The sequence below is a fragment of the Lagopus muta genome, chromosome 14 (genome assembly GCF_023343835.1).
Source record: "Lagopus muta isolate bLagMut1 chromosome 14, bLagMut1 primary, whole genome shotgun sequence".
NCBI classification, from domain to species: Eukaryota; Metazoa; Chordata; class Aves; order Galliformes; family Phasianidae; genus Lagopus; species Lagopus muta.
The window spans coordinates 7,636,580-7,663,302 of record NC_064446.1 but is presented as its reverse complement, the minus strand read 5'-3'; the positions used below and the strand labels follow the sequence as shown (position 1 = coordinate 7,663,302).

Below are 26,723 nucleotides of genomic sequence, written 5' to 3'. Positions count from 1 at the left end.
GAATGAAAGAATAATGAGAGAAAGGGGATGGGAGTTCCTGTAATCCGGGCAGAATAAGAAACAACTCAGTGAAGGCGAAGAAAACCACGCAGGGGCTGCGCTCCGAGCGACGGCCAGAGGTGGAGACCTGCTGGTTACAGGAGGCACAGGCTGACCCAAAAGCCTCATGGAGGCCCCACACCAGGGCGGCAGCACTGCAGATGGCATTCATGTGCACGGCCGCTCCATCCAGAAGTTAACTACTCGGTTTTGGAGAAAGCCTTAACAACAGGCGATGGGTCAATAACAAAACACCTGGCGTCACACAGGGCAGCCGGTACCACACAACCTGCTCCTCCTTCAGGGCACCACAGTGGGACAGTGCCACTCAGCACGGCGCGTTCCTCACCCAACCAGAGGAATGAATTCCTCACAGCACTTACCTGCTGCAGACAACTTGTCTGAAGCCGTCAGTACTGCCACAGAAAGGTGAGCAGGTGGGGTGTGGGTACCCAGCGCATCCTGTGCCGCTGCTGCTTTGTGCCCCACTGGGCTGTGCTTGCCGGGAGCTCTGTGGCTCCCACTAATGATCATTGCCAACCTAGAAGCACGGCTGGAGGGCTGCAGCCTCTCACTGGGGCCTCCTTCAGCAGGGCTGGGTGCCTCCATCGCAACCATGAAACTGGGCCATCGAGGTTCACTGTGAATCTAGCTCTATAAAGCACAGCTAATCTCATCTTCTTCATTACCAGCAAGCAAAAGAAAAGCTTTTCCCCATCTCCTGTGGCAAGCTGGCTGAGCACACCTTGACATCTTTCACCATTGTGAAATGTAAGCCTGGAGAGAGACTTGTCCTGATGACTCACTTCCAGCAGCGGACAAATAAACTCAGTTTAATCTTTAATTCGGAAATAAATAAATAAATAGAAATCTTTTGGGCCAAAGACTAATAAAACAAGGAAGCTACAATGTGAAAACGTTATTCAACATTATTTCCCTTTAAAAGAGCACTGAAAAAAATCAAGGCTTTATTTGAATAAATGTTACACAACATTCTTTATCATTTACTTCTCAGCAAACCTTAAAGGATGAATCGTTTTCCTCATTCAAGTCTACAAAATGAAAGAGGCATAGTGACCATTCAATATACAGACAAGAAGGTAGCACGGAGCAAAGCTTAAATATTAAGCAACTAAAGCAAAAAAAGTGAAAAGCAATACATTACTGTAATTCTCTATCATTAGAATATCCCTGACAATTTCATTTCAAAATGAAAATCTGGTTTCAAACAAAATGGCTGCAATACTTTCTGTGAAAACAAACACAAGTACAGTTAGCTACCTTGTCTATTTTTATGCTGTTTGCTTATATACCCATATTATCCAATGCATAGACCTGCATCACTCTTAAGTGTTTTTTTAAATATATATATATATATTTCAGCTGCTGTGCACAAGTGCTCACGGTGAGGAAATCAGAGCACTGTTAAGAGTCAGATGTCACACAGGCAGGCACTACCGGCTTCTACTTACAACATCAATCGGTTTTCAACCCAATGTGCAATAACCCTGCTATTACAGTCCTGGGCCTTTTTCCTGAGCAGAAACTGTTTTGTGCCATGTTGTTTGGTGGCTTCTTTTTAATTTGGTTGTTTGGTTTTGGGTGAGGGTGGGTGGGTGTGGATAAAAATGTGATTTATTAGGCCAAGACTGTCACTGATTAGCAGTGCAATGGGGGTTTGGTGTCCAGAGGTGAAAGGCCAGCACATACACCATAGCACATCACTTTCCCTTTCATCACATCAGATGCCTTAATTTCTCTAAATTCTAATCACATCTCAGCCACCAACAGCACCTGACTGGTGAAAAGGAAGAGTGCTGCCAAACATTAATCCGAAACTTAAAAAGGATTGCAGTTTATTATGAAAAACGGTACAACTTGAACCTACTATATAGCATGATGCAGCTATTTGTTAAGGAGTAGGCAGCATGTGCTCGATTTCCAGCTTCATAAATAAATTACCTCTTAATAAAAGGAACTGAGCAAGCGCTCAGCACGACCAGCCTCACTGTGTGCGTTGCTGATTTGCCCTTGCTGGAGCTGCTCCAGCCCCTCACTGCCCTTCTCCCCGACTGCTCAACTAACTGAAACCCACTGCCAGCACCAAAGCCAAGCAGTGGAGGTGGAGTGAGTTTGGAGTCAATGTTACTTAATTCAGGCTCCATACATGAAGGCTGTAAAACTGCCTTCGTGCTGACAGACGCCTCTCAGAAAGGTATTTTTCTTTTTAAATGACCTGGACAAAGACACTGTGCTCTCCAATCAAATCAGGATATTAGTAAAGAGGAAAAGAGTTTAATACAAGTCTTTTCACTTCTATATAAACAGAAATTTGACTTTGAGTAGATTATGTGCACATTTTCAGTTCTTCAGAACAAATATTTTTTCCCAGGCTATATAATAGATCCCCTTCTAAAAACGTAAGAAATGATACTGCTGAGAAAATGTGCACACAACATGAAATAATCAGTGACAAATAAATTAATATTTAATAAGTCAATATTTCAGCAGCATGTCCAGCATTCACAAGCTCCACTGAAGTAAGTCGTAATCACCAGACACCTTTTGGGGAAAGGGAATAAAATGGATCAAACCCACTGGGTTTCTTTTTTTGATTTACAGCTATTCAAAGAAGTCAACAACCATCAGAAACACGAATAAAACCTTTGCTCTACTACTTACGTATCTGAGAAATATTGACGTCAAAAGGAAAAATTAACCCATGATTTGAAATAGAAATGCCATTCCATTTAATCTCTCTACATTCACAACTCCCATCTCGTCGAAGTATCATAAGCAAAACGCTGCTCTCTGCATCGTAACCCTTCCGCAATCCTCGGTTCCCTAAGTGGTACAACAGCATAAATAAAATGCAACCATATTCACACAGAAGGAGCTTTCCCATAATACAGAGATACACGGATTTGTGGTCACTGCCCCTTCCATCGCTTCTATGGGAAATGTTGGTCTCACGTAGCAGGACTGTTCATATTGTACAATACAACTGGTTTCAGACATGCTTTTGATCACAGGTCACAGCTCTGCTAACACCTGCACTAAATACTAACTAAGCCTCATAGAATGGAAAATTGCAATGCTAAAGTTAAGAATTAAAATAAAAGTTCAAAAGTTACAGTCAACTTCCCAGGCAATTGGCTCCATCACTGGCACCTATCGAAACATACAAACTGACTGTCACATTACAAAAAAAAAAACAGTTATTTGCAGTGATTCTTCATACCAATAATTCAAGTGGTTCCTTGCATGTAAGTGTCATAGAGTCTGTAATAATTTCATGCGTCATTTATTGCAAAAAAGTTTTATAAAATATTTCCTAACATCTTTTTAAACTTTAAAGAAAATGTACATTAGGTACAGGTGCCCCAGCAGGGTGCGAGGGGTGGCTTCAACATATTTACCCCCTTTCCCATTCAAAAAATGTTTACTGCTTGGTGAAGATTTCAGAGGAAAAATAGGACCGTTCAGTCTCAGATTTCTTTCAGTCCTGATGAGCTGGTGCTCTTCGTGGCAGTGTAGTGAGGTTCCATAAGAACAGCAGCTGCCTAGTGCCTCTGAGCTGCAAAGGGGAGACAAAGGGAGAACGGTTAAACGTGGTTCAGTGCCTTCCAGTGTATATTGCAAAAGTAGGCAAACAACATCTGAGGTGGCCAGAAAAGCTCCCGGTTCACCTGCTCAGCTTGGTGCGTTGTGTGCAGAAGACAAATACGTGTATGTGTGTGTCCACATGACAGTAAGACATACACCAGTGAACAAACTCCTCCACTGATGGGAGCTTAAGAGAGGCTCCGTACCGATCTGTTACGTCTCACCCCATTTCAGCATCAAGAGAGAACTGCAATTTTCAAACACATTTAGGGGTCGTTCATGAAGGAATGAGATTTAAACAAAAGGTCTGTGCAGTGATGTATAATTTACAGTGCTGGACTGAAGCTGACGCTGTAGCAGCGTGCTGAAGGTGAGACCTAAAGAACGCATGGGAGCACTGAAGGCTAAAGCTGCTCAGCACATTTCTTCCCACTATTGCCTATGTTTTCCCATTTGCTCTTCAGAACTCAAATGAAATGATGGTAAGGCAGAAACGGGCCGAGTAATGACTGCTGCATGACAGCACCGACCACTGAGGGCAGCACAGATTAGCAGTGTGCCCTGAATGGTGCTTCTGGAATGTAGAGCAAGCAGATTTCAAAATAATATTTGAGTGGGAAGAAACCTCTTAGAGGTCTTCTGGTCCAACCCCTTTGCTCACAGAAGGGCTCCAGCAGGTCCTGGCCAGCCTTGTTGGCTCCCATCACTGTTCTGTTGAGCTTCAGACTGCTGCAGCTACTTTAGATGCATGTACACATTTTCCTGTACTGACAGTGGCTTGGTGAATAACGCATACTGCAGGTGGGAAACTCCTAAGGATCCTTCAAAGAATAAAAAAATGAGAGCAAACGAGAGCAATTCATGAAACTGGGCCTAACTCCAGAGAAGGCAGGGAAGATACAGGAGATAACTGTGCAGTTTCTCAACTGTTCAGTTGCTCATGAGTGAAATAGAGTTAAAATAGGAGCGAAATTTTGGGAAAGCTGACGCAGATAAAATGAGGACTAATTACAAAATTGAGCAGATCCAGGCAAAGATGCACTTAGCTGCCATCCAGGGAAGTAACACATCGTTTAGCAAAGAAACTGGCAGACAGCACAACAGCATCAACAGCAACAGGTACTTATCTATGTAAGGACCCGACTGCCCACAGAAGACCTCGGTGCTCAAAGCCAGAGCTCTACTATGAATTGTGCCACACTGTCTAAAGTGAGAACTGAAGCAATGGATTGCAATTTTTGGTAACCATGACCAAATATAAATTGTAGAGTAAAAAAAAGCAAAGTTGGGGCACTGACTATTCAGAATGGATAGTGTTCTACATCCGATTTGTAATGAAGCCTGTAAGAAAATAGATTTTTTTTTCACATAGGCAGACATTGTGCCATCACAGCCAGTGGCCAAAGCCAATTCATACCTATATTCTTCTGTGTCTTAGATATGCCTTACTTCCTAAAACGTAAAACAACAGCAGCTACTCCTCTCCTGTTTCGCACGTGAAGCCGATGAAGAACCATTTTTCCTCCCCAGGTGAAAACCATAATGATGAAACTGCCTCTCCTTTGGCTTTATGTATTCATATGAAACTGTGCACAGTTGTGTATACCTCATTAGTAATGGCCAGACTACCCAGAATGTCTTTACTATAGCAATTAAAGTCACTTAAAAGCAGATGACTCTCAGTTGTAGAGCGTATTGGAGTTTCTTTGTGTGCTGCTTCACATTTTTTGTTCTAACAACTATCCCCATATGGCCCTTCACAGCCTATAAACTGAAATTCAAAGCCTTTTTGGCAGTAGCATTATAATCACTGTTGAAGTGATTATAGCATGGAAGAAACCTGAGACAACCCAAGGTGAAAGTGCAAATGGACCAGTTGCTCTCGAGGCTGTTACGATTCAGGGGCAAAAATCCAAGGAAAAAAGCTGATAAAAAAGAATGAAAGACTCTCTTGAAATCAATAAACCAAAGTACTGCAGAACCTGCTATTCTCACGCATACCAAGCATACGCTTATCTGCATGTCTGGGGAAATTCATGAATACAGAATATTTTGTGATGGAACCTTTCCCTGGTTGCCATTACGCTGGCATCAGGTGCATTTCAGAGGCTGGTGAAGAAGAACCATGGCTTGGATTGCTGTAAGGTACATAACCTGATTGGGGGACGGCTGCTCGAAGGGGCAGCCCAGTTAAAATTACATTGCTGTATCTGGATCAGGAGCAATGTTTTGTACAGACGAGGCTTAAGGCAGGGCTATGCAAAGTGAGTTGGCTGCTCAGCTGTGCGTAACCCTCGGGATTCCCTCCAAGTGTGCTGAGCACAACGCAGCCCAGGGGCCGAAAGGCAGCGATGCTCAGAGCGCAGCACTGCTGCCAGCCCTCTGGGTGCACCAAGGAGTGCCTTCATCAGCTGCTCCACAGCAAGTCCCTTCACTCCATTGCTGTGACCTTCAAATCAGCGGCAGCAAAACCCCGGTGCTGAGTCCTTCTCTTCAAAGGAAAAGCACAAAGACAACAGGCTGGCAGCAAGGAGGGGAGGCCAGGAGGGATGAGGGGAGTAAAACCAACAGCACCTCCCATCAAATAGACCAAAGGAAAAGACAGCTGCTTCTTAAAGCACAGCTGCAGTAACACGACCAGCTTCATCGGCCTGCTAGCACCTTGGCTGTAGATAAAACCAGCTAACAGAAGTGACTTAACTGCTGCAACGTCAGACTTTGAGCAGTTATTACAACAGGTTTCTCTTCCACGTAATGGATTACCAAAAGGGAAGCAGAACTGCCACGTTCTTCTACAGCATATGACAGTACTCAGCAGTGGGGCCTTCACTCCCATAATTACCAAGCAGAGATGCATTCTTCACTTTATGTACCTAATTCTCTGAAATATATTTAACACATCAAGAATTTCTAAGAACCTGCACGAGCCAGCTTTTTAAAATGAACTTATCACAACAGATAACTCCCTAGGGCCCTCAGTGCTCGGAATGGCTCACATTTTCCCCCCTAAAATAACCATATATTGCTAATGTAATATTGCATCCAAGAATATTCAATGCTCAAAACCTTCAGCTATGATTCTAACAGCAACGTATACAGAAAGAAAACATCTTTCTTTTCTTCCTCATAGCAGAAATCTAGCCTTTTTTTTTGTTTTTTTTTTGCAGGGGCAAAGACAGAGGAGGGAGCTATTTCTATGTTGTACTTGAACCATATGCTTTACAATTTGGAACCCCTGCAGCAGTGCAATTAAACACCCTAAAGCCAAACAAAAATGCTCTATGTTGCTAAATTTAAAAAAAAAAAAAAAAAAAAAAAAAAAGGATATAAAACTGGCATTTAAGTAAATATTTGCTTGGAACTGAACCTGCTTGCTTTACTGACAAAGCAAGCACCTTCTTCCCCTTTGTGCACCTGTTAAAACACAAATGGGCAATGACAGTTGGGCAGAGTCTGTCACCAGAGTTCTACTACATCCCCATTACAGCCTCTTGCTGATGGGAACAAGCTGGTGGGAACACAGCTTGCCTTCCAAATCTCAACTGCACAGCACATGGCTAGCACATGTAAGAACAGCTCTTGTTCGTACTGCGGATCTGATAGCAAAACCATTAGTAAGTAAACATGAAAACTGACCTACGTGTTTTAAAAGAAGAACTTGTTTGAAGTTGACATATTATATAAATGATGTCATCCAAGCCTGATTTTGCATAGGAGAGGCCCCTTGGCAGGAGATGCAGAGCAGTCTGGGCGCTGTGCTTTCACTGTACCCAGCGTGATTGCTGCCTGACACACCAGGCACAGCACTTCCTTATCTGCACATTTCTGCAAAGATTCTTTTTCCTAAATCAGAGCTGTTAATTACAGAATTACAGAAATGGGAGCTGTGTTAGGGCCAGGACAGCTCAGCAATTCTGACCCATAGCCAAACGCAGGATGAATTTAACTAATCCAGTCCTGACAGAGGTTAACCTCACTTGTTCCCAAAAGCTTGCAATTACAGAAGCTATGCAGCTCTCAAAACAACATCAAGGATTTTGCTGCTGTATTCTAAATAAATTCTAAGCTTAACTTTCTGTCTGGTAATTTTAACTATAACTTCTTGTCTTGCTTGCATTTAAACAGGAATATTTCATTTCCCCTCTGTCAGTTCACTTGTCAGGTACTTGCAGACTTCCAGTCCCAACAGGCTGTTCTTCTACCTCTGCCAAAATCGTTGACATAGAAACTGCACTACAGCTGTTCAAAATGTGCCCAGTCCTGGTTTTGAAAATAACTTCTCAGTTGTAGCCCAAGTTAATTCCACAAAACCATTTGTCTTCATACTTTGGAAGAGCAAAGCCTGAATATAAAACAGGGGACCTTGATCTGTTCCTTTCTCCAACTTTCACCTGCAGCTGACGTTGTTATCATCCTTTTGGGCCACAGCAGGTAGATAATTTTTTAGCACTGTGCATTTGCAGATCATGCAGGGGGTTTATGCTAGACAATCCCTTACTCCTTTCTGTCTCCCTACTGGATGTGCAGGGTGGCTCAGGTCTTCTCATGTGTAGAACATCTCAATCACGCTCCCTTTCCATGCTGCTGCTTGTCCTACTCCCTACCAAGAGCACAGGGATGCTTTTTCTTTCTTAGCCATGGATCCGAGTTCCCCTCAGCAGTCAGCACCTGGTGGTGAGCCAGCCCGTGCTGCAGGGCCACCCAGAGACTTTGCTCCCCAGCTGCTGGATCTGATGCCAAGAACAAAACTGCAGGAAAAAGCACGGTCAGTCAGCATGCCAGTGTCTCCACAGCCGTGCCAGGGAGCTGCTGACTTTCCTTGTGTTCACACAGGGGCAGCTGTGTCCCAGCAATTCAAAATATATTTGTATAAATTAAAGTTCAATATGAATTAGTACTAATCTCTGATATTACAGAAGAAAGACTGAGATGTTTGAGTAACTCACAGAACAACCACAAGCTACTCCCAGGCTCTAACAACTGAAAAGCAAAAGCAGTCACCAGAGAAATAACCAATGTGGGGAAGAACCATTGCACTGCTGCTCTGTGAGTTTTGCAAGACCCCATGTAAATTACCAGAAACAGTTCTTACCATTGACATTGAAGAAAGATGAGCTCAAACTGGAAATGGTGAAAGAAATGCCAGGAAGATGAGCAGGGAACAGAAAAAGCATCTTACATGGGGATCTTTTTTTATCCAGTTAAATGGCCACGTTCTATAAACACACAGCATAAGGCCACTAAGGAAATACAACATTACCAAGAGCTGAAATTGAGGTATTTTAAACGTCAAGTAAGAACTTGTCTTTATGATTAGCGCAGCCACGTATTCAAGCAGAGCTTTTTCCCACAACAGATCAGTAAGAATTTGAGCTGTGCATTTGCAGCCACATCTCACAGGCTTGGATCTTCCAGCTCATCCTGACAGCTGCTCCAAAGCAGCCAAGAATGCAGGCCTCTGCCTGGCCTGCTGATGAACGTGGGTGATTCCTGAGGAACTCAGCCACATCAGAAACCTTAGGGAAGTTACTTACATGAAGAGACCTCTTTGGTTATTGATAGCTTATTTTACCTGCAGGGATAACTGCACTGTATTGCTGCCAAGTACAGCCTGACTACATCACCACCAGGTATCTCATCAGACCTGTATTTCAAAAAATAAAGAAAGAACACGGACTTCATGTAAGCATAGCCTAAACTGACAGAATCCAGCACCAAGCCACAGAACTATTCCCCCCTACTGCACTTGTAAAGTACTGTATCATTCTCACTATTATTCTCCCAGTTCTACTTATGTTATCATATCTAAGTTCACACACCAAGTTCCTCTCTTCTCCTTCAGGTTCCCTATGACCTTTCTATTTATACCCTTAAAAAGTAAACTGAAAATAAGAACAGAAAAATAAAGCATCTCAGCCTTTAAGCACTATAAACTCTGCGCTGTAAGATCACTTTCAACTTTGTTTTTAAATAATATACCCACATTTTTACCAAACTGCTTAAGGCACAAAATGCTTCCACCTTCATTCCCCTTTAGGAGGCTTTTTGCCTTCTGAGACTGCAGCCAAGAGGACTGCTCTACTTGTTCTACATTATACCCCACAGAACAGACATGAGGGCAGATGATAACAGTGCTGAGGATGAGCTGCTGCTTTCTTTCATAGTTCACGCTCACATTGAACCCTGACAACTGCAGCAACGGCTCACAGGTGACAAACTGAGATCAGTGGCAGGCCTTGGGAACATCAACCAGTTGACTTTGTTAGTCTGTTCCACAAACCTAGCAGTGGGAAAAAAACAACCCTATTTGCATTAGTGATGTTTCTTTAACCTGGTAACACTTAGAAGCTTCACCTTCATTTCCAAAAAACCCTTTTCCTACACAGTGATAAGAAATAAAAGCTTCTCAGCCTTGCACAGCTGACCTAAATTCAATGCATCCTCAAAACCCCATTGGGGAGGAATCTGCCAGTTCTGCAGGATTCAGGTAATGAAATATTCGAATAGCCAAAGATAACACTGTCTAAAAGAAAATAAGTACAACAAGAGATGATCACCTTATTTAAATGTTGACATAAAATCACAACTCTGACTAGAAAAATACCAAATATTTGTTCAATTTCCTGTAGAACTCCAGAGAAACACAAGTATTTCACATTTGGTCCCACCCTCACTCATTAAACACTCAGGCTTTCCAAAACTTAAAAGAAATCTTTATGTTTTGGTATAAAACGCCTTAAGATGAAGTAGCTTTAACTAACATTACTCAAAAGAAAACATTCCTGTATTATACACCCATCACTACCTGCCTTATTTTTTCCCCAAATGGAAGCATCATGCACACACAGCCACATTGAGGAACTTCCTTAATTCAGAAAGGCATCCTCTGCTTATTGTATCAAGCTGATAGAAAGCTAACAGTCTGTGCGTTGCTGTTCCTCCTCCGCACACAGCCTGCTTACAACAGCTGCACAGCTTAGTCACACAGATGCACCTTCCTGGCACTTCACAAACACGCTCTGATTAGTTACCTGATAAATCATTTACACTGTGCAGGTAATTCAGAGAGGGGAGGCAAAAGTCCTGAACTGCACACGTTCACACTGTGGGCACTGCTGGGCTCAGGGGTGCTCATAAGAATGCAGCATTTTGCAGCTCAGGCAAAGCGCGGCGCTGTGCCAGTCTCCAAAGCTAATCCACACACAGCACCCACGCTGCCACCATCCAGGCTACTTTATGGCACAACCAGGCTGCACATTAAGCCCAGCATTTTCTCCACTATGGATTCAATCTAGAATTGCAGCTACTTCAGAGCAAAAAGAAGAATCACAGGCCCATGAATAGGATATTTTCAATGGAACATAACAGGGTGCTGTGATGAAAGAAATTCTCTGCTGGGTTTGGGACCTGTTAAGTCAGCAGTGATGATGTACTTTATGTTTAGTACAAACTACAAAACTTAGGAAGGACTTCATAAAAGACTAATCAGCTACAAACCACAACTCAGAGTCATTAAAGGCCTTTCAGAACCTTCTTTTGAACACAAAGCAATCAAAAGAAACCCCTCATAGCTGTTGCTCTTCAACCTTAGCAGCAAACACGTAAGTTCCAGCTATGTACACTCTAGCACTGTGCTACCTTTATAGAAATCTGTATAGAAATTAAAAGAATACAAAGCTTCCAAGTACTTCAAATTAAAAACTAACAATGTACACATCAGTGCTACTTCTACTCCACCCGCAACAACTCACAAGCAGTTTGCTCAAGATTCTAAACCTCAAGAAACCAGTGCAGACATCTAAACCACCTTGGATGGGTTCTTGGCTTCAAAAAGCACTCTGCTTTAGTAACAAAGTAAGGCTTATTTACTTCAATAAAGAAACTGTTTCTGTTTGCAGGAAAGAATACATAGAAGTGAAACAGGATTTTTTTTTTTTTTCTGTACGATGAAATTTATTGTGTGTTTATCACATTCAAAAAGCATTGACCAGCTGTTTGGTTTGATCTGGGTTTTTCTGGTAGCTATTAGAAGCTCAAGGAAGAGCTGACAACTGGAAGCTTAACTAGCACCTAACAGAGCTCAGCAGATACTCGGGAGGAAATGCTAACAGCCGTGTACTCAACACTTTGGACTGCAAATAGTTCTGTGGGCACAACAGAATAATTTTAAAAGGTTAAAGAAACCGAATGCTTTGGAAAGACCAGGCAGTATCACGGATATACAAAATTTAATCTTAAGTTCACAAGATTTTAAGGGTTTGATGATTAAATCCTTACCCCCATTTCTCATGTCTGCTCAAAATCTAATTGCAGCCTAAGCTGGGATCTTTACATCTGTCATGGTTGCCTACGTGGGCAATTATGGGAGAAAAAAAATACAGGATGAAAACTGCTCTGGGATGAACGCTGACAGATTCTTCACAACACATTGCAAGGCTCAAACAGCAGTGGGTTGGAAAAGAGAGGACAATACATATAAGTCAGCTGAGGACCAAAACTAGAGGGAAAAATGTACAGTCTGTACAGCGAATTGCATGGAAGTGCCCAGCATCGAGCAACAGACATGCAGGAAAAGCTGAAGTAACAGCGGAGCGGTTCTGCTTAGTTTCTGATAGATGGAGAAAACCAAAAACATTTCCCCACTGTACAGGTGACATTATCCAGTTATTAGTCAAATATATGGAACAAAAGCTAATTAAGGGGAAAAAAACCTGATAAACTTCCCAGAAAGCCCTCTATGGAGCTAGTATTGAAACAAAGGGGAGCAATAACTGCTTCATCTCCAAATTAAGACTGAAGTGTACCAACAGTACTTCACCAGCACTTATCTTTAAGAATGAGCAAAAAAGGACAATTTACTTTTTAAAAGGGTGTCCTCTAAATCCAGCATAGGTATCAAGTACTCTAACATCCTAGATTTTTTTCAAAGCTTTTTGAGAAACACACACAAATAATTCAGATTTAGTCAATTTTATTTACAGTTTGTTTTTACATTTCAGAGCATTACACAATTACATAATTCTCATTTTCTGACCTGCAAACAGATACCTTAAACGGAAATATTTAAAAAAAAAAAATGAAGTTAGATACATCCAAAATGCAACAATTACACATCTGACAATTCACAAAGTGTAATTAACTAGGACGTATCCTAAGAATTTAGGAACAACCAGTCAGGAGAAAATCTGACCAAATTTCATCAATCAATTATTTACACATTCAAAACAAAGCCTCTCTTAATCTAAAACTCCAGGCAAATGGCCTGAAAGACTTCTTCAGGAAGAAAGACCAGAAGTTATGATTCACACCTATGCAGCATTAACAGCCCTTGATCCCAAACACTGAGCAATTTCTCAGCTTTGTCTTAGAGCTACAGGCATCACTCTCAGCTTCTCAGACCCTGAAGTGTTAATATTTGTGCCCCCATGTGCATAGAAAGGCTGAGTGTTTAAGAAGTGGTCACTAAGATAAAACCCCATTTAATCTGGTCTTCAATTTTGTGAATTTTTCTTCCTTAAAAACTTCAGCACATCTTCTAATGCCATTTAAACTGGCCTTCGTGGATTGGGGCACGCCTCTAAGATGCTCATGCGCGCATTGAACCAATTTGCACTGGCCAGACTAAATACATCAGAAAGTATTTGAAATCATGTTTAAAGACCATTTAGACAAGGCTTACGTTTCTACACTTCCCTGATGGGCCACCTAAGAAAAGAAAAATAAAGTATCACAGCTACTACTTTCACCCCTTGTGTCAACCCTTTGCCACACAGCAACTAGGTACATACTGGGTAGAAACTACTAAAAAATTCCCTGCAAATAAGCTGCCTTTCAGCTGAGGCTATGGCTCCTATGCATCGGGTGTTTGAGGAGTTCTTTCTTTAAAAAAAATTCTCACTTGAAAAATACTGAAATTCTCACTTTAGGCTAATTTTGATTGCATGTTCAATTTGTTTAACTTCCATGAAACCGCTACAAATGGAACTTTAGTATAAAAAGAGCATCCAACCGACTGCAACTTCTGCCTCGGCAAATCCTTCATGGTAGTCCTCTAACTAGGCTATGAATTTCGTGGAGCCTCCAGATTTCTTGCCTACCTTACTCTCCATGTTCACGTTTCAAACTGCGTCAGCAGGGCCCGAACTTCGGGAGTCAGCTGCTTAGCAGCCTTGGCTGCCTCTGTGACGGCCTTGCGGTAAAGACCCTTTCTCTTCTTATTAAAGCGCGACTGGAAGTTCTCTAAAAAGGGGGATAGTTGTGAAAGAGCAAGAATAGACGTTGTTGGGGAGCCAAACCATGATATACAAGCCTCCTGGCGAACTAAAAGACCGTTATCTTTCCGGCTCACAGTTATGGTCAGGATACGGGCTGGCCACCAAGGGAAGCCATAAATTTTGGCCCAAACAATGTCCCCTACACATATGGTCCTGCCATCTGGTGTAACACATTTAGAGACTTTTTTGGAAAAGACTTTCATTTTCAAGGAATTACTGAGCTTTTTCTCTTCTTTCGAAGAGGAGGAGGAGGAGGAAGGTGCATGCATGCTGCCTGGAGGAAAATCAAAGCTTTCAGTAGAGCTACACTCAGAGTTGGTAGATTTCAAATCATCTGTGCTATCACTACTACATACTGATGCACTGGAAGAGTCAGATTTCTTTTGATTAAGGGTCATGTAAACCGTTATATTGCTTTTGCTGCCTCTCTTGCCCAATGTCTGGTGTTCATCCTGATCAACAGTTACATGCACTTCACTTGTGTCCTGAACCTCACTGCTGGCCTCTTCAGGGCCTTTTGAGGGGCTCTGATTTTCTGAAGGGGCCTCACCTGCTGAGCGGGTGGAGGAGCAGCGAGACTGCGGCTTAGTTGCCATCTTGCCACTCCGTATTTTCTCAAGTCCTGTCTTGAGAGAAGAGTCATTTTCTTCATTCCGGTATCTTTGTGGCTTTAAACGCAATCGGGGTGGGAGGGAACCTGAGCTGGTGTTCTGAAGACGCCGTGTGAAGTGGACCTTTGAATGTGCATTTTTGGAAGAGGAGGTTGCACTCTGCTTCTTTTGTGCCTTTTCTTTGGCCATTTTCAAGACTTCCCGAGCTTTTGCATGATCCATGTTTTTGCTCTGGAGAACTTTTTTTGTATTTAACTGCGCTTTTGAAGTATTTGCTTGTGCAGTAACTTTAACTACTCTGCTTCTGCTGTGGGCAATATTTGAAACTTTGACCACAGCATTCCTTTTCTGGCTTTCATTTTGGCTTTTTCCATCCACCTTATGGTCAGTCTTAAGTTTTTTATTCACAGTAGTCACGCTCTCGTTTCTTCGTTTTTTATTATCCTCATATTTTGAAGAGTCACTTGCATTGCCACCTTTTTTTATTTCCTTTTTTTCTGCAACAACACTGTTTTTGCACTTGTCACATAAGACCTGTCGGGGTCGTAGTTTGATAGCATTCATAATAGAAGTGGGCTCCTCCCTGTACATTTTACGCTTGGGCCGCTTAATTTTCCGGGGCGGAGGCTGAGGTATTGACTGGTTATATGTGTCCCTGATAAACAAAGGAGGAGGATATGGCGCTCCCTCATGGAAGAGAGGAGGTGGTTTAGAAGTCCATAGGCTTTTAGCTAAGCTTGGTTCTGATGGCTGTGTGAGAGAAGAGTCATCGGGGACTGCAGCATTAGATTCACACTTCACCTGTGCCTCATCTTGGAATGGTTTACTTTGGAGCTGCATGGCTTCAGGTTTATCCTTGTATTCCCTTTTAGGAAATATGGTCACAGGGATTCCGTGGGGTCCAAACCTTCAAGAGAACAACAACAACAAAAAGCATTAAAGGTTTGAGGGATCTTTCGCTGTATTTATTAAAAAGCATTTTAAAAGCCGTCAGCATAACTACCGTTTGAGAAACATCAGTTCTGGACAAAATTGAAACATTATACCAAGTCTTAGGCTAAGTTTCGAAAAAGCAAAACATCAAAGCCAAGTCAGCATCCAACACAAAATACATCACTTCACTTACATGGGTTTCTATCGTGTCAACAACAATCTTCAAAAATATATCCAAAAATATTGCCAAGGACAGCATTTATACTTCTAGAAAACACTTATAAACACGAAGTTCATACTCACCCCATCAATCCCAAATCTACTCAAGATATTTCTACACCAATTCCATTTATATGAGCAAGGAAGGCTTTTGATTAAACAGAATTCTACAGAATTCTTCAATTTGTGGCATAGCACAACAGTCTGAACTTCTGTTAAATTTCAGCCAGATACACAACGTGTAAATACTGGCATTTAACAGCACTGCCATTCTTCACATTGACATCCACAGAAGATTACTGCTCAACCACCTGATGTATTACAGCCTAGAACTTGGAGTTTGGGTTCCTTCTGGCAAAAATACCCCTGTAATTTCAATACAGCACAAATAATTCCCTTCCGTTCTGCAAACAAGCTATTTTAAAACATTGCCTACTTTTCTGCAGGCAGCTCCAGGTGTTCTAAGATCTCTAACACCCTGTTTGACACACATGAAACTCCACTAAGTCTTATACATTAGTTTAACTTCCCTATACTAAGAGAAGTAGAATGCTGTTCAGCAGGTAACCAATATCTTCTGCAATATGTTATGCTAAGGGAAATGTCATCAGTTTACAGGGCATAATGCTTATCTTCTGGCAGAAGAGTTAAATACATCCGTATTTCATCAATTTGTCTTTCAATCTACTGAACACAAAGGGAAGGATTATAAAAGCCTGTTTAACCATTCTCACGTCCCACGTTAGAATCTACAATCTGCAGTACCAACCTTACAAAGCCCTCACGAGGCATTCGAACTCTCTGCCCAACTCCAGCTCCAACACACGCAGATGTGTTTGGCTTACATTAGGCTATATTTGAATAGCTTAGCTTACTGCAGCAAGAACACTATAGACAAGGTTGCAATTCAAACATTAAATCACCCATTCCAAATCACCAAACACCGTTTGTATTTATCTCACATGACCTGAGAATGAAGTAATTAACCAAGACCTGTCCTCAGGTTAACACTAGTTCACATTGCTGTGCAGGTGTTAAACTGCAACATCTGAACTGACGGAACTGAAATTTGTCATCTATGGCTGCTGCTAGACTGAAGGTAAATGCAGAGTGGTGGTCTATCTTCCATTCACATTCCTGCAATAAACATGCAGTTTAGACAAATATCTACAGGCTGGCTTCTTGTTTTTTCAAAGTTTGTTACGACTTTTTTTTTTCAATACATGTTAGAATATTCTTTACACTGTCACAAGCAGAAGCCGTCACTTATTTGTCCTTCTTACCTGTTAAGCCTCTTTTCATACTTTGAAGTTGTAACTGAAGCAAGCAATCCATCCAAAACTAAATTATCCATCCCATCTGCATTTCATTATACCCAGTCAAGTGACAACTCAACCAATTTTTGTCATCAAAAATAGATGAAGTTGTACACTTGACAACTTACAGGTAGGAAGCATCCAGTGCTGTTGTTACCTTCCCCCTAGATACTGTAACATTCACATCTTTGAAACCTGGAACCCAGGCAAAGCCTGGTCTACTAGCTGCTGGAGAACTATTCTGTATATACACAGAGTGACAAGCATCCTATGCCACAGAACACCTTACTACCCCACAACAGTTCATTTCTCAGGGTTGGACTCACTCCATTTGGACTCCAGATGTCCTCCCTGAGATAAAAATCAAAACTAAACGCAGCTTGCTGCACTACTGAGGGCTACAGCAAATTACGAGCACTGAACTGTGGATCTGTGCATCTCTCCAGCCAGCATTAATTCAGAAGATACTCATTACTAGGTTTTAAGTTCCCTAAAGACTCAGAAGTCCACCAAGAGTCGAGAAATTATTTTTGCACAAACGCTGTTCCTTTCACTAAGGATGACAAATAATTGTTCAGATCTGAGTGTAGGATTTACAAAAAAACAACAAACACCAGCTGTCAGCTGACAGCAATAAAACTAGCAACATTTTCAGTGTTACTTGCACTAAGAGCTTGGTTTCTTGTACAGCAAGAAGATCTGGATCCCACTGTTCACCACCTGATAAGATTTGCTAGAGTTAGGAAAGCAGTTAGTGTAGCGTAGGAGTTGAGAACAAGAACCCCTAGATGGGACAAGAATCTGCTATACAGATTTCAATCCACAGTGAACACCAGGAACACCACTGATGCCATTAAAGCCATTTAAGACCGTGACTGCATCTTAGACCATCTTCTCCTTCATGAAGCTCCATAATATTTAGTCCAAAAAGCTGAGGAATAGGACCGCTGATGTGGCTACTTTAATATATAGGAGGCAAACCTACTTCATGAAGGCACAGAACCATTCATACTGAATTCCTGAGGCTACAGCCTGTCTCACAAAAGGTAATGTTTTAATGAATGAGCTGAAATTTGCTGGCCCTATCTACCTAAAAATTAATGAGTTGTAAGATTACAGACTTCTCACTGATGTCTGGTGCCAGTTATGCAAGAGCAAATAGGAATGTGATTTGTGTAAACTGCACATCAATACATAAAGGCCCGAGAAGCAATGATGCAGTTCACGCGAAGTACAAAATAAATCAGGCACGCCCAGAGACTGATTCTTACTTGCAATGTCTTTTTTCTTTTTTGCCCCATTCCAGAGCAGGTCGTGCCCACATTCTGTTTCTATGATTCTTAACTCTTCCTTGGTGAAGTTCTCCAATTGTCCAACTTGGAAGAATTATATGCAAATTTAAAAGAGAAAGTGAGCAGAAAGATTTAGGAGTGGTACAGAACCGAGTACAAAGCTGGAAAGAAGAACAAGGCAATAAGCACAAAGAGAAAGCTGACAGTGGCATATCTTCTCAACAGAAGCAGCAGAATGAATGTGACCAGAACAAACCTACTGAAAACTACACATGGCAGAGCATCTAAGTGATTCAGCAGTTATGAACTAAAGTATTTAATGCTTACATACTGCAAGAGATCGCCTTGCCTTTATTCTAGACATCTTTTTTGAATGCATTGATCCTGAAGTATCACCTGTCCTTACTTTAATACTTTCTTCCAACATTCCAGAGAACACTACTCTTGGGAAGGTGAAAGACAGCGCCTTCCTTATCAAAAATGAATAGAATAAAAGTCAATGTGTGTCTAAGTTCCAGCTGTGCCCTGTACAGTCCACTACTGCACTGTACGTACAGTTCTACCTCAGAATATTACATGATGTAATAGAAGGATTCCTTGATGAAGATCTGAAATCAAATTGTTAAAAAAAGAGAGTAAGAAATGGGTATTTAAACAGAGATTAAGGCACCTCTGCTTCACGCGTATTCAGAACTAGAATCAGTTCTCCATGTTGCCAAGCTTCCTCTTTCAAAAAACTGTCCTGGCCCTTCTTTACTCTGTAAAGTTCTCTCTGACAAAGATGGATAACACTCAGTGTAAGAACAATATTTTTAAGAAGTTTACAAGTACGCACAGCAATCAGTAGGATCTAATCATACACACGTGATACCCCGTGCCGGACACAATTCCTACATGCATCCTTATTAAAAGCAAATAATAATCAGTAATTGAGAAACAGGAGAGATGAGATGCCTTCCGACAGTCCAGTTATCTTTACAACACAAACAACTTTCAATTAGCTTGGGAGGTTATACAGAGACAGATGTGATAAGAACACTTATGGTTTTATTTCCATGTCTTATCAACTGGAACTTAATGAATGGGAAGCCATGGCATCTTCTGTGATTGTGCAGAAGCTACTTTTTAATATCAAACCTACAAGTTATAGAGATTTGTATTACAGATATGTAAACCCAAGCACTTCAAAGAAACTAAGAAGTCACTTTTCACATCTAAATCCCATAGCAGAATTATTATAATGAAGACATATTACTGTTCAATTTGTATGCAAAACAGGGCACAGTTAAGAAGTATTTTTAAATAAGCAGGAGATAAGGAACAAATACCAACTAAATGCACAACTGCATGTACATAAACATCTAAATGATGCATCCTGGGGCAAAGTGTCTGCATCACTATGTAAAGTCTCCAGCTCCCATCTTTAGTCTCCAATGTTTAAGTTTTACCTTTCTCAATTAAAAAAAAATAAATAGTACAAGTATATTTTTTCCTGCCAAGAAAAGCCAAAGGAAAGAATGTGCAAAAAGGGTTCAGAAGTATTTCATGTTTGTCTACAAACACTGGGTTATTTCAACACAACACAATAGCTTCTAGTGCTGGGTTAAATCAATTCTGTTCTAAATGATTCGGATCAAAATTCTCATCTTCACCATTAAGTTAGACTACAGCAATCATCAATTACCTTTCAACACATTACTCTTGTTCAACCTACATTACCAGTAGGTATTTTGTAGCAGCCAAGAGAAGAAGCAATCAAAGCAATTTTCATCTCATGGATAAAGGCTCAATGATTCTGAATACTGAGAGTATAACAACACGCTCAGGTAACATAGGGCTAAGTGTATTTGTTTCACATGTACATACAAGCTGGGGGCTTAAATCACAATAGTTGATGTAATACACAATTAGATCATAGCTATTTCAATACAAAGTATTTCAGAACCCAGGAAAACAGTCTGTATCCAAAACACAGATTATGCAGTAACCTATTTTTAATAAGGGATTTAGTTGGCACGATAAAGCTTGTTGTGGCACACTGCTTCTAGTGGTAGGCACCTAACTGAAAAAGATACACATAAGCCAAGTTATCAATTCAGAACTTTACTTACCTCCCAAGCAATGTAACAATAGAAAAAAGACACCAAGAAATGCCTACTGCAATTAGAGCTTTGCAAATATGACAAAGAACCACAGTGTGAGCAACTCTCTAGGAAATCACATCAAGAAAAGCTGCATCCTCAAAGTCAACTTCCATGAAACTACATCAGAGAAGTCCATGTAGTCAGGATGCTGATGCAGACATGAAGATTTAGCCACTGCATAGACAGAACAATTTGCAGTGGATAAGCCTGAAGGGTACCCAGATGGTTCCTAATCATTCCTTTCCCCACCAAAGGGGAGGGAGTGTATCCTTCACCTTCTCACTGGAATGACTTTACATGTGAATTCTCAAAGCTTCCTTCACTTCTCTGTAACTTCCACAGTTCTGACAAGGATACAAAAGTAAACTTATTTGAGAGATGAAATGCAAATATTTTAAGCTTAGGCTTCCTACTAACTACTGCAATTTTACTGTCATGCTTTTAAGGCTGAAGATCCATTTAAAGTCATCTTTTCATTTTACATCTGTTAGCATTATTAAACACATGGATCACATTTTAAAGCAGATACTTAGCTGATACATTTGGACGTGTTACAAAGCTACAAAACTTTATAAGATGTCTTGAATATACATTCCAGATCACCCAAATAACAGTCAAATCCCAAGAAACTTGAAGAGGACATCATTTACTAATGGATGAGCTTTAAGTCAACTCAGTGGCAAAATGTGTAAGATTAATCAGCCCTATAGAATCATAAAGGAAAACAATCATTTCATGCATACTGAAAACTTCACATCAGACCTTTGTCTTCCAACACTTCAAGCTCAGTCAAGTTAAGCTACCCTCAGAACACAGTAACCCATGCTGCTGGAAGACAGAAAAGCATGCCATAAGAAGAAAGCACAGTTTAGCCATCATCCATTGAATCAAAGTCCAGCAAAGAACAGTAGTAGACTACAGCTACTTTAGGAAAGGGAAGTTTGAGGCACAACACACACACACACACACACACACCATGCAGCAGCAAGATCAGGGATTATTACTGGTTTCAGAAGGGGGTGGATGGAAATCACGTTCCTTGTACTGGCTCAAAACCAGCAGCAGTTTGACAAGTATGCCTGCTCAGTGTAAGCAGCAGTTACAATGTGTTTTATACCTATACTAGAAAAGCTTTAAAGCCGCTCCAGTTTTGCCAGCCATTTTTACAAGTGGAAATTTGGAATGAGAAAGCCTTTCAAAAAGGTATTTGATAAGTGACAACAAATAAAAGCTTTGGGTGTAAACAGAAATACAGGAGAAACTATTTTCACATATAGAAGCTGAAACTAATCAGAATCACAGAAAAATTTAGCTTGGAAGCAGTGTCACAAGATCCTCTGATCCAACCTTGTGCTCTAAGTGAGGCTAACTAAATTTGACACTATACCTTTCAATGTCACTTGTCAGTCACAAACCAGATGTGATTTACTGTCTTAACCACACACACTCACATCAGACCTATGCTTCCAGTGTTCTAGGGAAAAAAACAAATAGCAAAGCAGCATTATGGCTTTTTTTTCTTAAACACTAGCATTCCACCAAGCTTCTTTACACATTTGAGAAACAACAGGAAAATAGGCAATGAATTTATGAACACTTTGCAAATTGGGAAAAAGGAAAAGCTTAACAACCATGCAACCCCAAGTAACACAGATAGTTCTTTACTGCTGAGAACGCATACTGTAGTACCACCACTTCCACTGAACTTAAACTTCCCTTGGACAAGGAACATCAAATGTCTCAATTTATTAAACGAATTTATCAGTTAGTAAAAGAGAACCCAAAGCAAAGAGAAATGAGCCACAATTTTTCATGCAAGATTCTTGCTGCTTCTTCCTCACACCAGCAGACCTTCAGACTTTTGCAACTCAGAGTACTTTTTTTTGTCCTCCTCTTGCCTTGGTGCATACAGTTACAATACACCAGGTGCACCCAGTAAAGTTTAACAAAATCTCAGCATATGCAGACAAGTTTCAAGAACTGCTAAATGTAAGCAATTCAAAAATGTAACAGATGTTCTGCAGATTAAAAGAAATCCAGGAATGGGCGCAACAGTTCATTTAACCTTACTATTTTGCTAACCTTAGAAAAAAGTAGGATTCAAGAGACTCCAGGAAAGAATCACTATATGTGAAAACATTGTTAGGATTATCACAATCTGAGCCTACCTGAAGAAGTTTGTTTTTATCATACAGTTCATTCATATCTTGCTTCTAGAAGTCTTTCCTCATTTTCTACAGTCAAACCCCAACTAAGATGCCAGTTCCAACAGCTATCCACTGGCAGTAAAGGCATCACCTTTCAGCTACCCAAGGCTTTGAGGTTGCAACACAACTCTGCTCCTCTCCCATTGCCTCCTTCAAGAGCTGCCACAATCACACCCAAAACAGCTTAGAGAGAACAGCAGTAGGAAGGCAACTGTCCCTCACATCCATAGGATTAGAAACAAAATTTTAGTCAAATGATGACACCATATGAAGTCTAAGTCCTGCCTGGTGGCAAAATTCCTCCCTACCTCTTCTCCAGTACTTAAAGTTGAAGAAGGCACAAAAATGAACAAAACAAGGCAGGATTGAAAGTCTCTCCAGAGGAACAAACCAGAACAGGACTTTTTAACTCTACATTTTAAAGTTTTACAAATGCTACTTTCCGTAGTTATTTCCTTACTGTTTTTTTCCTCCAGGTGCAGAGCAAGATTTACAGTAATTCTAAGCCAGCAGGTGGCATTAACATCTCATATACCCTAAGCAAACAGTGTTAGCCAAATGATGCATACAGGCAAGCTTAAAAGCCCTATACCTAACGAGTAGTTGGAATGGAAAATTGGCTACAGCCTTCCCCATCCACTTGGACACAATGACACGACTGCCTTCACCTGCCTGATGGTTGGCTTCACTTCCTGCTTCTTCCATCCGCTCCATCGGGTCACGCCACAGAGCCCACATCAGAACCTCGTCCAGGAACACAATAAGGCACTTAGATTTTATTACCACTACTGCCATTATCCTTTAACAGAAGGATCACATTTTTTAATTTGTGCAATAAGCCTGTAATGTAAAAAAGGCTGAGAAGTCCTACTCAAAGAAGATTTACTGCATAAGATGCTGATTCAGAACTCGGTAGACGTGGCTCCCTATTTTCAGAACCTCCAGCGCAGCTGCTGACAGGCAGTGTACCCCACTGCCATCAGTAAGAGCAGAAATACTTCCTTACCTCAAAGAAATGGGGGAATAACGTCCACTAACACTGAGGTCCTTGTACTCTCGTTTTACAGACACCTAAACGGACATCCTACTTACAGCAGGCAGGAGGAACAGAAGGAAATTAGATCTCTAATATCATTAACTTCATACTGAAGTCCACAAACATAAATGCAAAGTCAAAACATCATCTTAATAATGAAAATAGAATTAATGGGGATATTTTTTCTTTTCCTTGACCTTGAAGTTAAACTAATTTAGAGCATGCCTTGACAAGACAGGAGTCCAGCAGACAGGTTTCTGTGTTTGCTTTTTAAGTGTTCATTAAAACTCACTCTTCTCATTACTGCATAGAAGAATCAGCTTCATTGCCCTTCAGAGGAAAGCAGAAATTAAGATCCAAGAAGGAACAGGAATTACTTTCTTCTGAATACACGAGAAAAACAGTACCAGCACATGCAGAGAACACATCCACTCATCCCTTAATTTCAAAAAGTGATTTCAATAAAAAATTCAAACTGGTTTTTTAAAACAGAGAACTCTTCTAGAGGGGCCTTAAGATACCAACCTACAGCAAAGAAAATTCACATCAGGAAGGCTTATAAAACTATTCTTGTTCACTTGGATGAGCAAGAGGAGACTGTTTTCCACATCCACTCTCTTCTGTATCAGAAATCCCATTGCTTCCATGTAAAGTTATGCTGAATCTGAGGTGGTTTTGATTTAAAGATCTAATTTTACCTCCTGGATCCCAGTGTAACAAGTGCCCCTGCAGGAAGCCCAAGATTATACAGCTGGAGAAGAAGGAGTAAATGAACTGCAAACAAGAATAGCTGGGAGAAATGACACAGGCCTTCAGAGTGGTCTTCTTCCAGAGGTCTTTAGTTCTTATGTTGAAGGTTTCCCCCAGGGCCTGTGCTTAAAACAGGGAAAACTGAGATGCAGCTTCCACCCAAGCCATAAGGCAGAAGAGCCAGGGTTTGCCTGCCGCAGACACCTATTGCTGCAAGGGGCTGCAGCAGCTCTGCTGCTTGACAGAAGGATCCACAGGGCATGAGAAAACCTCAGGCAAATGAGGGGATGTTTGCAGGCAGTACGTGCATAAAAAGATATCTCTTACAAGAAAGGGAGAAGCTGATGTTTCGTTTTTCTTCTCAACACAGATCCTTACAAGCACAGAAGCATGTGCTTTGTCACCTTCCTAACTAGATTAATAACGGGATTTTGCTGGTACAGAAGTCAAACCTACAAAAGAAGTTTTAGGGCTAGGTAATATCTGTTAACTGCTCCTGACGTTCTTTAAGGCACTGTCATACTCAAGATGAACAGATTTTGCAGATCAGATTTTAGTACTTGGTTTTCAAAGATTGGTTGCTGCAGTTCAACAATTTAAAAATGTAAAGCTTACTCCATCTGCATCATCCAGGAGTTAAGCTCCAGAAAACGCGTTCTGTTTCACAAGCCAACCAAGCTGCTAGGCCTAGGATGAAGATGCTGGCCACCTTCTTTCACAAGACATTGATGATCTGATATAACAGGAAGTTATTAAGCAGATGGTAGCAAGGTAAACCACAGTGATGAAAGACAAAAGCATATGTGGCCTACATCTTGAGAAAAGACACGTTTTACGCATTGTGATTCTTTTAAATAATAACCCTGGCTACGTTTCATTTTCCTCCCACATATCTGCATAGCATTTATAGGTTTAGTAAAGAAACAGGGCATATTTTCACCTGTAAATGGCACTTAAACTCTTTATACCTATATGCTCTCAGTGATGGCTTGAGCATCCCAAGAGGACACTGCTACAGAAAGGAACGAAAAAAGCCAAACCCAGTGCTATTAAGGCTTTACTTCTGTTTGTGATAACAGCCCCTAAAATAAAATCATTACTGTACTTCAGAACCATCAGACTTCACCTCGCTGCACGCAAGGAGCAATTAGCACTAACAGTCGTACTTCAGGACTGCGACGGCGTAGCCTGAAAACCATTACGGCACCTATAGAAATGCGAAGTTACCCAAGCAATGCGAGACACCAAGCCGGCACACGTGCCCACACCTGCGGTTCGCAGCTCCATCCCATGCGCAGCGCTGCCGGGGGCGCCGGGAATCCCACCCGAGCCGAAAGCAGCGCCCATGTGCTCGGCCCTCCCCTCCCGCTTCGGGAGCGCTTCCGCCGGGCGCAGCGGCACAGCACCGGGCATCGCCAGCGCCACTGCCGCCCCCAGGGATGCCGACCGCCCTGGGCGGGCCAGGATCCCCGGACGGGAAGGAAGGAAGGAAGGAAGGAAGGAGCGGAGGCCGCTGTCCTCGGCCGTTCCGAGGACGGGCGGGGGCTCGGGACGGCTCCCCCGTGAGAGCTCACCTTTTCGAGAGGTCCATGAGGACCCCGGAGAACAGCTTCTCCCCCAGCCGGAACGAGACCACCAGGGCGTCCTCGATGATGTGATCCAGGGTGACCCGCACCTCGGAGCCGGGCAGCAGCGGCGCCTCCGCCTCCCCCCCGCTTGGGGCGGCGGGCGGCGGGCGCTCGGGCTCCGCGGCGGCAGCATCCGGCTCCTCCTCCTCCGGCCGGGACGGCTCCTCCCCGGGCTCCCGCTTCGCGGAGCCCCCGGCAGCCGTAGGGCAGGGCTGCGGCCACTCCTCGGGAAGCTGGGGACGCGCGGCGGGCGGCGGGCAGGGCTGCGGCCGCTCCTCGGGCTCCGGGCCGGTCGCTCCTCGGAGCTCGGCCTGCGGCGAACCCGCCTCCAGGCCGGAGGGCGGCGGCGTCTCCGTCCTTTCGCCTTCCGGCTCCCGCGTCCCGGCCGGGCTCCGGGCGAGCTGCACGGGCGGCGGCTCCTCGGCCTCGCCGGGAGCTCCCTTTCCCCCGTCGGCCTCCTCTCCGTCGGGCGCCGCCGACTCCACGGCCTCGGTGACGGCAGGAGGAGGGTCCGCGCCGGCCTCGCTACCCGGGATGGGCTCCATCTCGGGCTCGGCTTCGCCCGCCCCCCCATCGCCCGGCACCGCTGCAGTCGCTGCCGCCTCCGCAGCCATGGCCGCCATTTTCTCTGCTGCTTCTCCGCCGCCTCCCTCCAGCAGCGGGATCGA

The 26,723-nt window shown here is 42.4% G+C and overlaps 1 protein-coding gene across 4 annotated transcripts; it reads right to left on the bottom strand.

Annotated features, from left to right (window-relative positions):
* Positions 1 to 990: 990 nt before the first annotated feature.
* On the bottom strand, positions 991 to 26,679 carry PWWP2A (PWWP domain containing 2A). Of its 4 annotated transcripts, none has more exons than XM_048961023.1 (3): positions 26,002 to 26,679; positions 13,743 to 15,437; positions 991 to 3,616 (listed from the first exon to the last, which is right to left on the bottom strand). In XM_048961023.1, exons 1-2 carry the CDS (start codon positions 26,676 to 26,678, stop codon positions 13,757 to 13,759), a joined length of 2,358 nt encoding a protein of 785 aa, XP_048816980.1. In that variant the 5' UTR covers position 26,679; the 3' UTR covers positions 991 to 3,616; positions 13,743 to 13,756. The 4 variants fall into 4 exon arrangements, 3 of the variants coding, with proteins under 3 accessions (XP_048816980.1, XP_048816981.1, XP_048816979.1); XM_048961024.1 differs by having other exon boundaries at positions 14,470 to 15,437; XR_007379928.1 differs by lacking the exon at positions 991 to 3,616 and adding an exon at positions 6,940 to 9,289 and having other exon boundaries at positions 9,629 to 15,437.
* Positions 26,680 to 26,723: the final 44 nt, after the last annotated feature.